Raw genomic sequence first — 13,971 nt, forward strand, 5'->3', positions numbered from 1 at the left:
GCATCTCTGAAGGAGGGAAACGGTTCTGGACAGTGTTGTGGTACCTAGCTGGGGTGTGTTTGTTCTGTAAGTATTGTGTGCGCTTCATACAGTATGTACTATGGGTGTATATACAGCACACATGCCAATGTACCGAAGTGCTGTAACCTCTCAACACAAGTAATAAACATGCAGTTCACATAAATTACATGCTGTAATTCAGTCGTTTCTGAATGCCTTATTAGTAATGTTTTATTGATAGCACTTCTGAAAGACTTTCTCCCTTCAAGCAAGAATACGTAAAGGATACTTACAATACTTCGAGGCGATGGAATCGGTGGATATAAAGACTGTAAGTCGTTCCAGCTACGCTCGAACACACAGCTGCCTTTCATTTTAATGGCCCGTGCAACAAGGGGCTGATTCTCAGAAAATCGACACTGTTGCTTAATTAAGTACGAGTAGGTAGCTGCGTCAGCATGCGTAGGCTGAAAGGGAACAAATAAAAGTTTATTCGATGCTAAAATTTCGGCTGTGGAGCCGCTTAACGCTTAATGGCTTTGTCACCGACATCCTCAGTGGAGCTCCGTGAAGTTGCCCCCCCTACAGACAGCACAAATGATGAAACACACCTCATTCGTTAGTGCTACGTTTGTGCAGTTGAAAGTAGCGTTTGTGCTGCTTTCGGTTCCGAGATATAGCGCCTTGTTTTTACGGGGTCGTGACGTCACTCAGCCCACCTACAATGTCGTAGGGTAATCAATCCGTTCTCATTCGTTAGTGCTACGTTTGCTGCTTTCGTTCCCGAGATATAGCGCCTTGTTTTTCTGGTGATCGTGTGACCATGCACGGTGACTTTGACCTCCAGTGACCCCGTCTGCCGAGTTCAAGCGCTCTGTTACAGTTTAGCTCGTACCCTTAACATTCAATATCCATAAACATATGAGCCTCCTTAGATGTGAATAATACTAAGACATGACGCATGCCAACAAGTTAACCAGTTATGACATAAACCCGTGGTTATAATGTATGTAAAATCACCGTGATAGTACGATCTATGGTTTTTATTTTCTAAGACACATGACACGCTGTTGCCCAACACGTAACTGTGGGATAGCATCGCGACAAGACCTCCGCTGCATATCATGATAGGGACCCCATGTATATCGCGGCAGTGTATATCACGACAGGCGCCTTGCTTCCATGCCAGCCTGGCACCGCTGTGGCAACAAAGGTCTCATATCAGGACATTATATACCCAGCTAGGACATGTCGCGATATATGGACTCCATGTCCTGACCTGGGGGCGGAGCATTTTGTCAGGGTATGTCATATCGCAATATAGGGGCTTCATGTCGTGACATGGTCGTGATTTTTTTTTGTCATATCGTGATATATGGACTCCATGTCGCGACATGGGGGGTGGGCGTTTTGGATGGGCATGTCATATCCCGATATAGGGCCTTTCATGTCGCGACATGGGCGCGGGGTATTTTTGCAGGGGTATGTCATATCGCGATATGCGAGCTTCATGTCGCGACATGGGCGCGGGGGCGTTTGTCATATCGCGATATGTGGACTCCGTGTCATGACATGGGAGTTGGAGTTTAGTCGGGGGTACGCCATATCGCGATATGCGGGCTCCATGTCGCGACATGGGGTTTGGCATCTTGTCAGGGGTACGCCATATCGCGATATAAGAACAGTGATGCACCAGTCGCAATGGGTATCCCGATGTGATCGTGATGCGCGCACTCCTATCGTGACATACTATCGGAGTCGTGAAAGCGCTGTGGATGCCATGATCATTATTTGTCTGCTATTCAGTTTTGACCTTAGTGCGGCTTATCTCAAGATTGATTAGTAATTGGAAACCAATGGATGTGCAACTGTCCAGCATGCTCATACAGCACACACGGTTAACCGGGGCTACAGTACATCCATCACCTATGTATCCACATGTTCTCGGAACTTCCGCTGTGGCGCTTCACCCAATCAGAGTGTCGGTTCTCACTCTTCACCCAATCGCGGCCCGAGCTGTTCGGGGGTTTAGCCAATCACGGGTCTGAGAGCTGTTCAAGCTAGCAGCGTCAGGTGGATCGGCTTTTATACTGTCAATGAGAATCTATTTCTAAAATCCTTTACTTATTTGCAAAATAACTACATCGGCTTATTTTAACGCCTTTATTGAGTCACAATGTCCCGTACTCTTCGAAATAAATACATGTTTTATTTGCTATATAACTGTCTCCGCTGCTTTCTGTAATACATGGAATTTGAACAATTTTAATCCTATATTTAAGGTAGGGGAAACACCTTCTGCTTTATACTTCAAAAATGAATAGAAATGTAAAGTCTATGATAATTATATTATTATCCTCGTGCTTTCAATTTTGTTTTTTTTATTGTTAAATTAGATCGATCTTGAAACTAATACCTAAAAATGTGAATATGGGCTCTCGAGTTGTAACAGCGGTAATTTGGAAACTGGTGTCTCTTCACCAATGAAAGGAGTACACAAGCAATATATTTTCGAGAACATGGTTAAAAATGAAAAGAAAACACCTAACCCAATGAACTAACATAGTAACTCCTCCCTAAATGTAAGACTGTTTATTCCCGTAAAAGCTGCAAAGTACCGAATTTGCTGGTAACAATCCTTGAAGATTGTTACGTGATTACCTGAAAAAAACAAGGCGCTATATCTCGGAAACGAAAGCAGCACAAACGTTATTTACAGCGACAAACCGGCACTAACGATTGCGGTGCGTTTCGTCGTTTGTGTTGTTCGACGGGCGGGTGGGCAACTTCATGGTGCAGGACAAGCAAACATGTCTGGGTCATTACATTGCAGACTGCAGAAGACTCGACTTCACCTGAGGATCTAACACAGGCACCCATACCGGTGTCTTCAGAGGGCGGGTGTGTGTGCTGTATTCTACACCAAGGACTGGCCGGAAACACAAAGGTAAATCGCTTCATGTTTGCGCATAAGACCCCTGTAAATATTGTAACGCCCTCGCCTGGTGGTGAGGAGGAAGCGCCCCTAGGCGCTCGTAGTACCGCGGGGCATGCTGGGAGTGGTAGCCGGGGAGAGTATGAGGGTCAGCACGATGACCAGCGGCTGACCCTACCTGTGTAAATAATGTCCTAGTAATTCGAGTGCCCTGTGTAGTCCTGTAAAAGTGTAGTGTGTTGTTAGGTAATTACCACCCTAAATATGTGTACGTGTTCCGTCAGTCTCCTCATGTGTGTGTAGATCCTGTGTTTGGTTTTGGTGTGGTTGTCAAATAAAGTCAGTGTTTTGGCTGGTTAATCGCGTCTCCACTGTTCTTTAGTTCTGAAAAGAACCTGCAACGCTACATTTGTCTGGCCCCTCGGCTGACTCGGGAGCAGGATCCGGCACGCTCGCTCCCCGGCTCACAGGCCTGGTCTGCCCCGGCGACTGACACCGCCGCCGCCTCTTGTTCCCCCGGCTCCGGCAAGCCCGCGTCCCTCGGCCTTCGCCGGGCCTGCCCTCCACCAGGTGCAGTCGCTCCCCCTGCCACACCAACTCCTGCCGGTCCAAGTCCAAACTGGCCCCCACTCGCTGCAGCAGGTCCAGCCCCAGAATGCAGTCCTCCTGGATGGGTGCGAGGTAGCAGGGGTGGCGCACCGTCGCTGCACCCAGACGGAAGGCAAGCACCTGTTTCCCCCGGACTGCAGCGAGCTGTCCCGTCACGGTCCTTAGCCGCAGGCTGGAGGCCTCCCATCCTGGGGGGTTGGTGCCCTCAGTGTCGGGGAGGACGCCCGGTCGGAGTAGGGTCACCGAAGAACCGGTGTCGAGTAGGGCCAGGCAGGGTTGGTCCTCGATTCGGCATTGGAGGTACAGGCCTCGGCTACAGCCGACTCGCCCCACGGTGGCGTGAGGGGCACCGGTTTTTACAGCGCTCTCCGGAGCGGGGGTTGAGGTGTTCAAGGGCGGCCTTCCCCGCGCTGAGCCGCCCCGTTCCCGTTTCCCGACGCCGATCGGGGAGGACGAGGCTCGGGTGCCCGGCAGAACCGGGCTCGGTGTCCTCTCTTCCCGCAGCGGTCGCAAATCAGCGTGCGGGGCTGTTCCGCGGGGGTCGCTGCCCGGGCTGGCTCCTCTTCCCCCTCGCTGGATTCCTCCGTCGCCGTCTCGGTCAGCCGGCAGGGCGCACTGCGTCTGGTGGCGCTTCCAGCCACCCCGAACACCGCCTCAGCCCGTGTGGCAAGGGCCAAGGCCTGCTCCAGCGATGTTGGCGCGGTCAGCTGCACGTGGCGCCGCAGCTCCTCTGGCGAGAGGGCCTTGAGAAAGGCCTGGAGAGCCATCTCCTGCTGCGCCTCCCGGGGGAAAGTTGGGTATCCTCGGCGGGCAAGGAACATGACATCCGCGGCGACCGGGCCCAGTCGCTCTCCTGGTCGGCGCCGCCGCAGGGCCAGCCTCTCCCGCATCAAGTCCGGCGCCTCCTCTACACCGAAGCGCAGCTGGAGGGCTGCCGCCAGCGCCGCGTAGTCGCCTCTGTCTTCCTCCGGGACGTCCAGGAGCACCTGGCAGGCCGCTCCTTCCAGCGCCGCCGCCAGGTGGCCGGCCATCTCCGCCCGGCTCCAGCCATTCGTCCGGGCCGCGAGCTGGAACTGTGCCTCATAGGTTTCCCAAGGCGCTTCACCATCGTAGCGACCTGGTCGCACCCGCGCCGATGGGTGTGGGAATCGCTGATCGGCTCCGGCAGGGAGGGCATCTTCTCTCCGGGGCAGCCGCCCCAATTCTACTGGCGGGGCCACTACTGGGTAGCCCTGGTAAGGGCTGTGGCCACCTGTCGCACCCAGGAGTTGCTCAGGCTCCCTATGTGTGCTGCCGATGGGTTCTGCGTCTGTCAGCGTCAGCCGGCGCTTAACAGAGTCGGGTAATGTCTGCCACGAGTTGCTCATTCATCCCACTGCTGACACCAATGTAACGCAACGGGGGCTCAGGCGGGCGCCCTTGCCGCATCAGGTCGGCCCCACACTGTCCGGGGCTCGAACCCGGGACTTCCGCGTCTCTCTGCAGCGACCTAGCCCCGTGAGCTAAAGAGAGATCTCTCAACAGCCCAGTAGCTGTAGTCCTGCTATCACAGGGAAGGGCGGTGACGTCACCTGCTCTGGTACGCCGGCTCTTACACAGTGTCTGTCGGCCGTAAGCGTTACAATATAAACACACGGATAATGACAGTTTATTTAAGAATTCAGATATATGTCCACTTCTGTTATGTGAAAATAAAAAAGATGTTTCCAAAATTGCCGCAAGTGTGAGACGGTGGACCTTCCAGTGTTGCTTCTCGGATGTGTTATTTACTACCCGCGACAACCTTGTACGTAGTGCCCCTTAAAAACACCCTGGTTCTTTTTCACGTTAAAGAGTGCGCTTTGCATGAAAAGTGCAACAGTGGTCTTCGTAAAGTTGCATATTCAAGCCTTTTTTTAAACAGGTGGCTCGACTAACGGGTCGAATCTTTACACGTCCCTTGGTGCGCGTGTTTATTTAAGAAGGAGACATTAAGAACCTGATCACTTCTTCAGATTTTTTAAAAAAGCACACAACTACGAAGTATTAAGACTTTAGGTTAAAGCCTCTTAGTAAGAACATACAAGTGTTTGCTAGTGTTCGCCTTTTGAGACTACACCCGCCACTCTTCTTATTAGGGTATGTGCTATTCGTGACAAATTTAATTTTCCTGCTCACACAAACGCACAGAAGACACTGATATTAAATCCCGGCCTCTACCCGGGCAAACAGAGGAACACAATTGCAGAACTGTTATCTCGCACCGGTAACAGACGCCTGAACTCGGCAGACAGGGTCACTGGAGGTCAAAGTCGCCGAGCATGGTCACGTGAACACCGGAAAAACAAGGCGCTATATGTCGGGAACGAAAGCAGCACAAACGGTACCTTCAACGGCACAAATGCAGCACTAACGATTGAGACCGGTCCGGTTCCCCTACGACGTTGTAGGGGGGCTTAGTGATGTCACACCCCTAAAAAGAAGGAGCTATATCTCGGGAAAGAAAGCAGCTTTGAATTACTTTCAACGGCACAAACATAGCACTAACGAATGAGGTGGATTTCATCGTTTGTGCTGTCTGTAGGGGGGGCAGCTTCACGGAGCTCCTCAAGCTCAGTGGAGCTCAACTACTTTAAAACTAGTGCTAGACTGCCCTCTGCTGGAGATAAGTGGGAATGCAGTACAATTGTAAAAGAGCAAACCATAAACATTGTGCATTTCGAAATACCACGAAGTTCAGTGCAGTGGTTGACTAGTTTTAAAGGAGCCGTTTTTCTGTCTTAGATTATCTGTCCGTATTAGTCCAGCTGAGTTCAGTCCCAGAGCAAATGTAGTTGAACGAAAGTTGAAGCTAGTAAGAATGACACAGAAACTCACAAACTCAACCTCAGAAACACATTCTTTTTGTGAAAGTTCACAGCCTTCCCACCTCCTGTGTGACGACTTTCCTCACCACTCATTGCTGAAACACATTTACCAAGGACCAACACTATTTTGAGGCTGATGTGTGGCCTCTTAATGTCGACAGGAACAGAGGTTTTTAATGGGAAGAACATGGTTCTCCTTTCCTGCTCACAGAGAAACTTGCCCGAGTCTGGACTCTGCTCACGTGTGACCACACTGAGCCCCATCAGGAACACAGTCTGCTCTGTGTGGAGGGGACAGGAGCTCTGGGCTCAGGAGTGGAGAACCCTTGACCCTTGTTTGTTTCTCACAGAAGAATTAAGAACCTCAATATTTGTTGGACGATTTTATTACAGAGTTATGAGGTAAACAGATTCATTACAAATCACAGAAGAGAACCCCTCTGCCTGTAGTGTGTCGTACATCCACAACAGCAAGCACTATTACTGCAGCCATTAAGGGAATTAACATGAAAAAATACTTGAAAAAAGTGCATGAAAATTTCAATAAATAAAGGAATGTTTTTCTCCTTATTTCTCAGGTTACAGTTCAGATATCAGTTTTGACAGTTTATTATAAACAATCTATGAACATGGTATTAGTTACAGAATACTAATCACTTCACATATTCAGGACCTATATTAAGGGATTATTCTGTATCCAGCAGACCTGTGTTCATTCACACACAGAGGGATATTCTGCTACAGTCCAGTGGTTCATTGCCATCACTTTCTGAAAACCCAGCATCCCATGATCCCTCTTCCAGCCCATCTCCAGCTGTGTGGCTCTTCCTGGTCAACTCCTGACTCCCTCCTCCGACAGCCAGGTGTTTAACTCTCAGTCAAGTGGGTTAAAACAAGGATTCTCAGGTCCTAATCCCTCATTAATATTCCTAATTCCGTTTTATTTTACTGGGGATTATTCCCACATTCCCTCTGAATTCCACTGTGAAGTTAAACCAGTAATTAGACAAGCTGTGTGACTGAAGGCTTGGGTGGAACTCTAACCAGAAGACACTGGGCACTCTGGACTCGGGTCCGACAGCCTGCTCCAGACACAGCTGTACTACAGACCAAACGGCAGAATGGCCTTCAGCACCTTGAGATCCCTGCAGGACTGGAGAAGCGGAGTCCTCCTCCCTGTGTGACCAGACTGCAGCCGCTCAATGCCGACAGTAAGTACATGCACATCCTATAGCCACAATAGTGAGGAACTGTTCAAGACTTCCTGTTGTGCTGGTCCAGTTTTCCCCTCAGTGTTCAGCGCAGTAGGAGCTGGCACAGGGGGCTGAGGTACTCCAACTGGTCCCTCTGAATCTGGTCTTCCTTTGACAATGTTTATATTCCCCTGTGATCTTGCCGTGACTAGGAATGTGTGTTTTATGAAGTTTGCTTGGCAGAGTTGGGATTGGGAGCTTGTCTGGATTTCTTTTTCCACTTTGACATTATAGAGAACTTTGTGTTGATGAGTAGCAACAATTCTCACTCAGTTAATTACATCATGGTTCCATGCCGTAACACAATAAAATGTGAAAAAGTCCAAGAGGGGTGAATACTTTTGCAAGGCACTGAATTTTAGAAATATCTTTTTGAAAACCCTTTTTTTAAGAAAACCACTATTTCTATACATTACAGAAATAAAATCCTTAGTCATATTTCCTGGAGCTACCACAGGTGAGTGGTAGAGTAAAATCTCTATTTTACTATTTCTCTGTTATTTATTGATTACTACACTAATATTGTCCAGGTTAAAAAAATGTAAGGTATTATTAGCAGCATTTAATGTTTGGGTAATGAATATTTGTACATGTCTAATTTTGTAACAATATTGTGTGTCAATATTGTTGACAATATGTTATTACAATTTTTTTATACCTGATATTCTACTTTAGATTACGTCTGGAAGACCCTATTTATTCAGAATACATTTTCCTTTCTTGCCAAGCAAGTATCCCCCTCAGTGTCCTTCACCAGGTAACTCCTGCGCTTTGCTAGCTGAGCTGCAGAGGCTTCCCAGGACGAGCCCCCTGCTCTTGACATTCAAGGTAGAGGTCTGTGTGCCTCCACATAAACTCTCCCCTGACAACATGTATGTGTATAGGAGTGTGTATGGAGGAAGTGTGTGTGTAAGAGAGTGTGTGTGTGTAGGGTTTTGTACAGTCCAGACTGGACCTGGCAGGATAAAAATGCAGGGCTTTTCTTCAGAGAAAACCTTCGGAGTTCCATTAACAGAACTAAGGGTGTCTGGCCAGTGGTTGAGAACTTTTAAGAAACGGTTGGAAGGAATTTCACTCAGTTGCCTTAGGTGTCTATAATACACAACAAAGTCCTCAGAGCTTTTTAGGAATCCAGCTCAAACAGTGTCCAGATTCTTAATCTTCTGAGCACAGCCACTGTCCTTTCTTGAGTCCTCCAACTCCTCTTCATTACATATTTACCCTGGGTTCTAAATAAATCAAACAAATCAGGAATTGTTCAATAGCACTTCATTACTTTCAGCACGGAAAGAGTGAGATTGAAGAGGGGGCATGCAAATCAGGAATAATTCACTCCCACAGAAACTACAGAACACTGTCCCAGAGTGCCCAGCGGGCAACAGGAAGAGAGCTGTTCCGTATCTGCAGAACTGGGTTACTACCTTTTATTTCAGTCACACTTACCATCTATTGAATCACGCCGATGTTTTCTTCTGATCAGTGGCTCTTTGTCATCAGCTCCAGCAGCACCTGAGCCTGAAACACAGCAGCACCTGTCAGTGATCCAGCCTGTCTCTCTGCAGGAGTTTCTCCACAGCTGGGTTAAGACAGTGGAGTCACTGATCTGTGTTTAATTCAGGGCAGTTACAGCTCACACTGGCACAGACACAACACACACTTCCAGCTCCTAATCTTTGTTCCGACAGGTTCAGAGGAAACATGTCTGTCCTAATAACACAGGAGCCAAATCAGAGACCCCTAACAGCCTTAATGAAGGACTCTTAATGAGGACAATAGATAATTCAGTAAATGACAGAGTTGGGCTATGTTTCTACAGCATGACACTGTTAAAGGTGGGAGCGGTAGTCTGTGGTGCTCATGTCAGAATGGGGCTGTTAGGGGTAATGGATCCAGTGCAGGACTCAGGAGACAGAGAAAAACACTAAGCCGAATCGGCAAGCAAAAATGAATACCAGGAAGCAGGCGGGTAGGTCAGAACACGGAGAGACGACGAGGAAGCAACAACCGAAATCACAAGGCGAAGTCGAAAACGAGGAGCAGGCTAGGAGATCAAATACCGAAGTTTAAGCAACAGAATAACGCGCACTTAGGAGCTCGATGAGTATCCGCAATAGTGAGCAGGGAAGTGAGAAAAGAGGAGAGCTAAAATAGTGAGGGGAGTAAACGGTGATAGGTGTATTATTTGCGGCGTGACCGTTTGTGAAAGGGTGTGCGCGTCGGAATGCAAGACGGGACTGAGACGCGAGTGGAATGCGTAACAGTTTATTTCAGTCACACTTACTGTCTGTTGGCTCATGCTGGTCATTTACGTCCAGTGGCTCACTGTCATCGGCTCCAGCAGCATCTGGGCCTGAAACACAGCAGCACCTGTCAGTGATCCAGCCTGTCTCTCTGCAGGAGTTTCTCCACAGCTGGGTTAAGACAGTGGAGTCACTGATCTGTGTTTAATTCAGGGCAGTTACAGCTCACACTGGCACAGACACAACACACACTTGCAGCTCCTAATCTTTGTTCCGACAGGTTCAGAGGAAACATTACTGTTCTGAATGACTGTAAAAATGACACAAATATTTCAGTCCTAACAGCTTGTATGAAAAACTCCAAATTACTCTACTAAAACTGTGCAGGTATGATGTGCACAATTGTTTTTAAACTGAGATATCAATTTAAAGGTCATTATAGTTCGGTGCACTCACTTGGATAACAGTTAAACAAAAGGGATTGTGAGACTCCAGGCAGATTTGTGGCCACAGCAGAGCCCAGTCCAGTGCTGAGGGTTAAACCTGCTGCCCCTGACACAGCAGCACTGCCTCTCTGTAACCTGCTGCACTGTACCTTGTATTTACTGGAATGTGTCACTACAGCACTGCCCAGTGATGGGTCTGTTACTGACTGAGCAGACAATGTTGTTCCTTAGGAACAAGAATCATGTTCTTGCTGGGACCCTGTATCCTGTCTTGATGAGGTGTCATGACAGTAAGTTGCTGATAAAGAGGCTGCAGATACATTTCACTCCCCCTTCCTGCTTTAGTGGTCAGAGCTCATGTCCTTACCTTGTCTGGAGCTGTCCTGTCTCCATTTGTTACAAACTCCTGCAGTGATAACAATCCCAACCAGCACTCCTGCAACTGCTACTGCTACATCTATATAAACACTGTGGTCGGGACGCTGGGGAGGACCTGCAGGAACAGAGCCAGCGTCACTGACAAAGAGACACTTCAGTCTGTTTCTATATAACTGCAATAAACTCCAGACCAGGAGTAACAGACTCAGTTCCTGGGGAGCCTAGATTCTTGTCATGTGCTCCAGCCTGAGTAATTCATTGTACAATAAACCTAATCATTTTCATATTTAAACATGCATAGTAATTTTTCTTAAAGTCTCTTACAACTACTTACTCATAACACTCATGTCACTTAGTCTGGTTAGTAAGTTGGTAAGTAGCAGGGTTTTTAATTAAGGTTCAGGATAGATGAGAGCAACCAAGGTCTCCTGCACCTCTGCTACTCTCTTTCTCATGACATCCCTTCCTGAAAATCCAGCATCCCATGATCCCTCTTCCAGCCCATCTCCAGCTGTGTGGCTCTTCCTGGTCAACTCCTGACTCCCTCCTCCAACAGCCAGGTGTTTAACTCTCAGACAAGTGGGTTAAAACAAGGATTCTCAGGTCCTAATCCCTCATTAATATTCCTAATTCCGTTTTATTTTACTGGGGATTATTCCCACATTCCCCCTGAATTCCACTGTGCAGTTAAACTAGTAATTAGACAAGCTGTGTGACTGAAGGCTTGGGTGGAACTCTAACCAGAAGACACTGGGCACTCTGGACTCGGGTCCGACAGCCTGCTCCAGACACAGCTGTACTACAGACCAAACAGCAGAATGGCCTTCAGCACCTTGAGATCCCTGCAGGACTGGAGAAGCGGAGTCCTCCTCCCTGTGTGACCAGACTGCAGCCACTCAGTGCTGACAGTGTGGTGCAGAGAGCTGGACTATGAGTCTCGAGATACAGAAACACATACAGACAGAATCCGACTCACACAGCATCCCTGACTTACTATCACACATCGCAGACTTCTTACCTGCAGTGATCTGCTGAAATACCACCGTCTCATTCTGGCCAGTCAGCGGGTTGATGTGATTAACATGAATCCTCATAATGTCGAACACATTGTGCAAGAGAAGTGTGGAGTTGATGTCGTAAAGGCCGTCAGCTCTGTGAGTGAAGCTGGTGCTGCTGCTGTTAGTGATGTTTTTGTTGTCCCCATCAGTCCAGAACACCACCGGTGCAGGAAACCAGCCAGAGGAGAGATAGCTGAGACTGTTGTAATCTTGGAAACTGAAGGTATAGTTCAGTGGCTTTGCTGAAAACACAGACAGGAGAATATCAATTTTATTTAATCCTCACTGCACACTCTTTGAATCATGGAGAACTGTGTGTTATAAAGGTTTTTTAAACTTTTTAAAAATGATTATGGGTTTCTTTTAAATGATTGAGCACTATCTATTTGTAGACAAGTCCCAGGAGAACAGAAATTCTTTTTATAAATATAATATTGATTAATTTTGATATCTTAACAAATCACTGATCCTTCAGCAACATGACAAACTCCTATTCAATACATAAAACATACCAGCCACAGAGAGGGTGAGCTGTCCTTCCCCGTAGCCACTGTCAGGGCTCCCCACTCGACAGGTGTATGTCCCAGCGTCACAGAGGGACAGGTTCACCAGCACGATAGAGGCAGCCCCTGCAGTTACATCAGAGAAGAGGCTGGTGCGATTTCTGTAGGCTGGGTTCTCAATATCAGCCTGTTCCTGTCCGTTCTCATAGGCAAATACAGTAATGTTGGGCTGTTTCTCCCAGCGCACTGAGACATTCCCAATGGGGACAGAGTTGTTATTGGAGAAGATACAGAGGAGGGTCACGCTGTTCTGGTAGGGGCCAGTGACTGAGGACTTCGGGACAACAACGCGAACATCTGTGGACACAAGACAAAACAGCTGTTACCACAGCCCAGGATACTGGACTGTCCTGTGATGTTGAGGTGGTGGAGATGAAAGAGATATATTTATTATTATCTCTGACTGTGCTGTATAAACCTGATACATCTGTCTACAAAACTGAAGCCTTTTCCTTCATTTAACACAGTAACAAAGAAACATGAACTCAGAGTAGAGAGAACACAGGATAGTCTGTTGACAATAAGCATATTTCCAATTGGAAACAGTAAACAAGTAGTATTGGGTAAATATTTTAAGGACCAATATTCTTACTAATCCAGCAGTGTCTCCAGTGTACCTCTGTCCAGCAGCACAGTGACCATGAGGGACAGTGTCCTGGGCTGCCCACAGTAAGAGCAGAGAGCCCTGGACAGTGCTGGTCAGCAGGGTCAGGGTCACTGTTAGACCTGCACTATCAGAGTGTCCAGCAGCACAGTGACCATGAGGGACAGTGTCCTGGGCTACCCACAGTAAGAGCAGAGAGCCCTGGACAGTGCTGGTCAGCAGGGTCAGGGTCACTGTTAGACCTGCACTATCAGAGTGTCCAGCAGCACATTGACCATGAGGGACAGTGTCCTGGGCTGCCCACAGTAAGAGCAGAGAGCCCTGGACAGTGCTGGTCAGCAGGACGGCTCTCTTACCTGCCTGGGTCTTCAGACTGACTCTGCAGAGCAGCATATACACAGTCAGGGTCCGTAGCAGCATGGCAGGACCTCAGCCTCTGTGTCTCCTGGTTAATGACAAGAACTGGAGAAGAGAAGAGAAGAGAAACTTGCTCAGCTCATGCCAGAGGGCTGGGTGTTTGACATGAGGTATGATATTTCCCAGTATCACATGAGCTGCCAGTCCTGACCAGCCTCAGACCCCACAGTCCTGTTATGTGTCAACTGCAGATTTCACAGGCTTTGTGGAAACTGCAGCATCAGCCAAATCTGTTTCCTCTTCCTTTTAATGAACTGAAAATGTCTATAAGTATTACGTCTAACAAGTATCACATGCTTGATTGATCCCACCTGATGGCACACTTTCTCAGATCTGTGTTTCTCGTGTTTAGTTTCTAGGAAGAGAACTTTGCATATCTTACAGAAACATCTGGAATTTCTACAAACCTCCTTTGCTCTCACTCAGGAACACGTCCTCACTCTTACTGTACTATTATAGCGACACACAGCCAGTCTGTAACTGGCTCAGACTGGCAGGGCAGGTGCAGCTGGTCACTTCCTCCTGGCCCCTGTCCTGGACACCTGGAATGGGCTGGTCAGGCAGAGCTGTCCAGCCTGCTGCTCACGGGCCCAGTGTTTCACCACAGGGTGAGCTCAGACAG

At 48.2% G+C, this 13,971-nt stretch overlaps 1 protein-coding gene and 1 pseudogene across 1 annotated transcript; both read right to left on the bottom strand.

The window, feature by feature from the left end:
• Window positions 1–3,933: 3,933 nt before the first annotated feature.
• On the bottom strand, window positions 3,934–6,654 carry LOC148831068 (uncharacterized; annotated as a pseudogene).
• Window positions 6,655–6,772: 118 nt separating this feature from the next.
• Window positions 6,773–13,367, bottom strand: LOC148831069 (programmed cell death 1 ligand 1-like). Its single transcript, XM_088922035.1, has 7 exons — window positions 13,289–13,367; window positions 12,278–12,625; window positions 11,726–12,007; window positions 10,697–10,822; window positions 9,925–9,993; window positions 9,087–9,158; window positions 6,773–8,872 (listed from the first exon to the last, which is right to left on the bottom strand). Exons 1-7 carry the CDS (start codon window positions 13,350–13,352, stop codon window positions 8,853–8,855), a joined length of 981 nt encoding a protein of 326 aa, XP_088778161.1. The 5' UTR covers window positions 13,353–13,367; the 3' UTR covers window positions 6,773–8,852.
• Window positions 13,368–13,971: the final 604 nt, after the last annotated feature.

This window comes from Atractosteus spatula, chromosome 7 (assembly GCF_055471065.1).
Source record: "Atractosteus spatula isolate fAtrSpa1 chromosome 7, fAtrSpa1.hap1, whole genome shotgun sequence".
Taxonomy (NCBI): Eukaryota; Metazoa; Chordata; class Actinopteri; order Semionotiformes; family Lepisosteidae; genus Atractosteus; species Atractosteus spatula.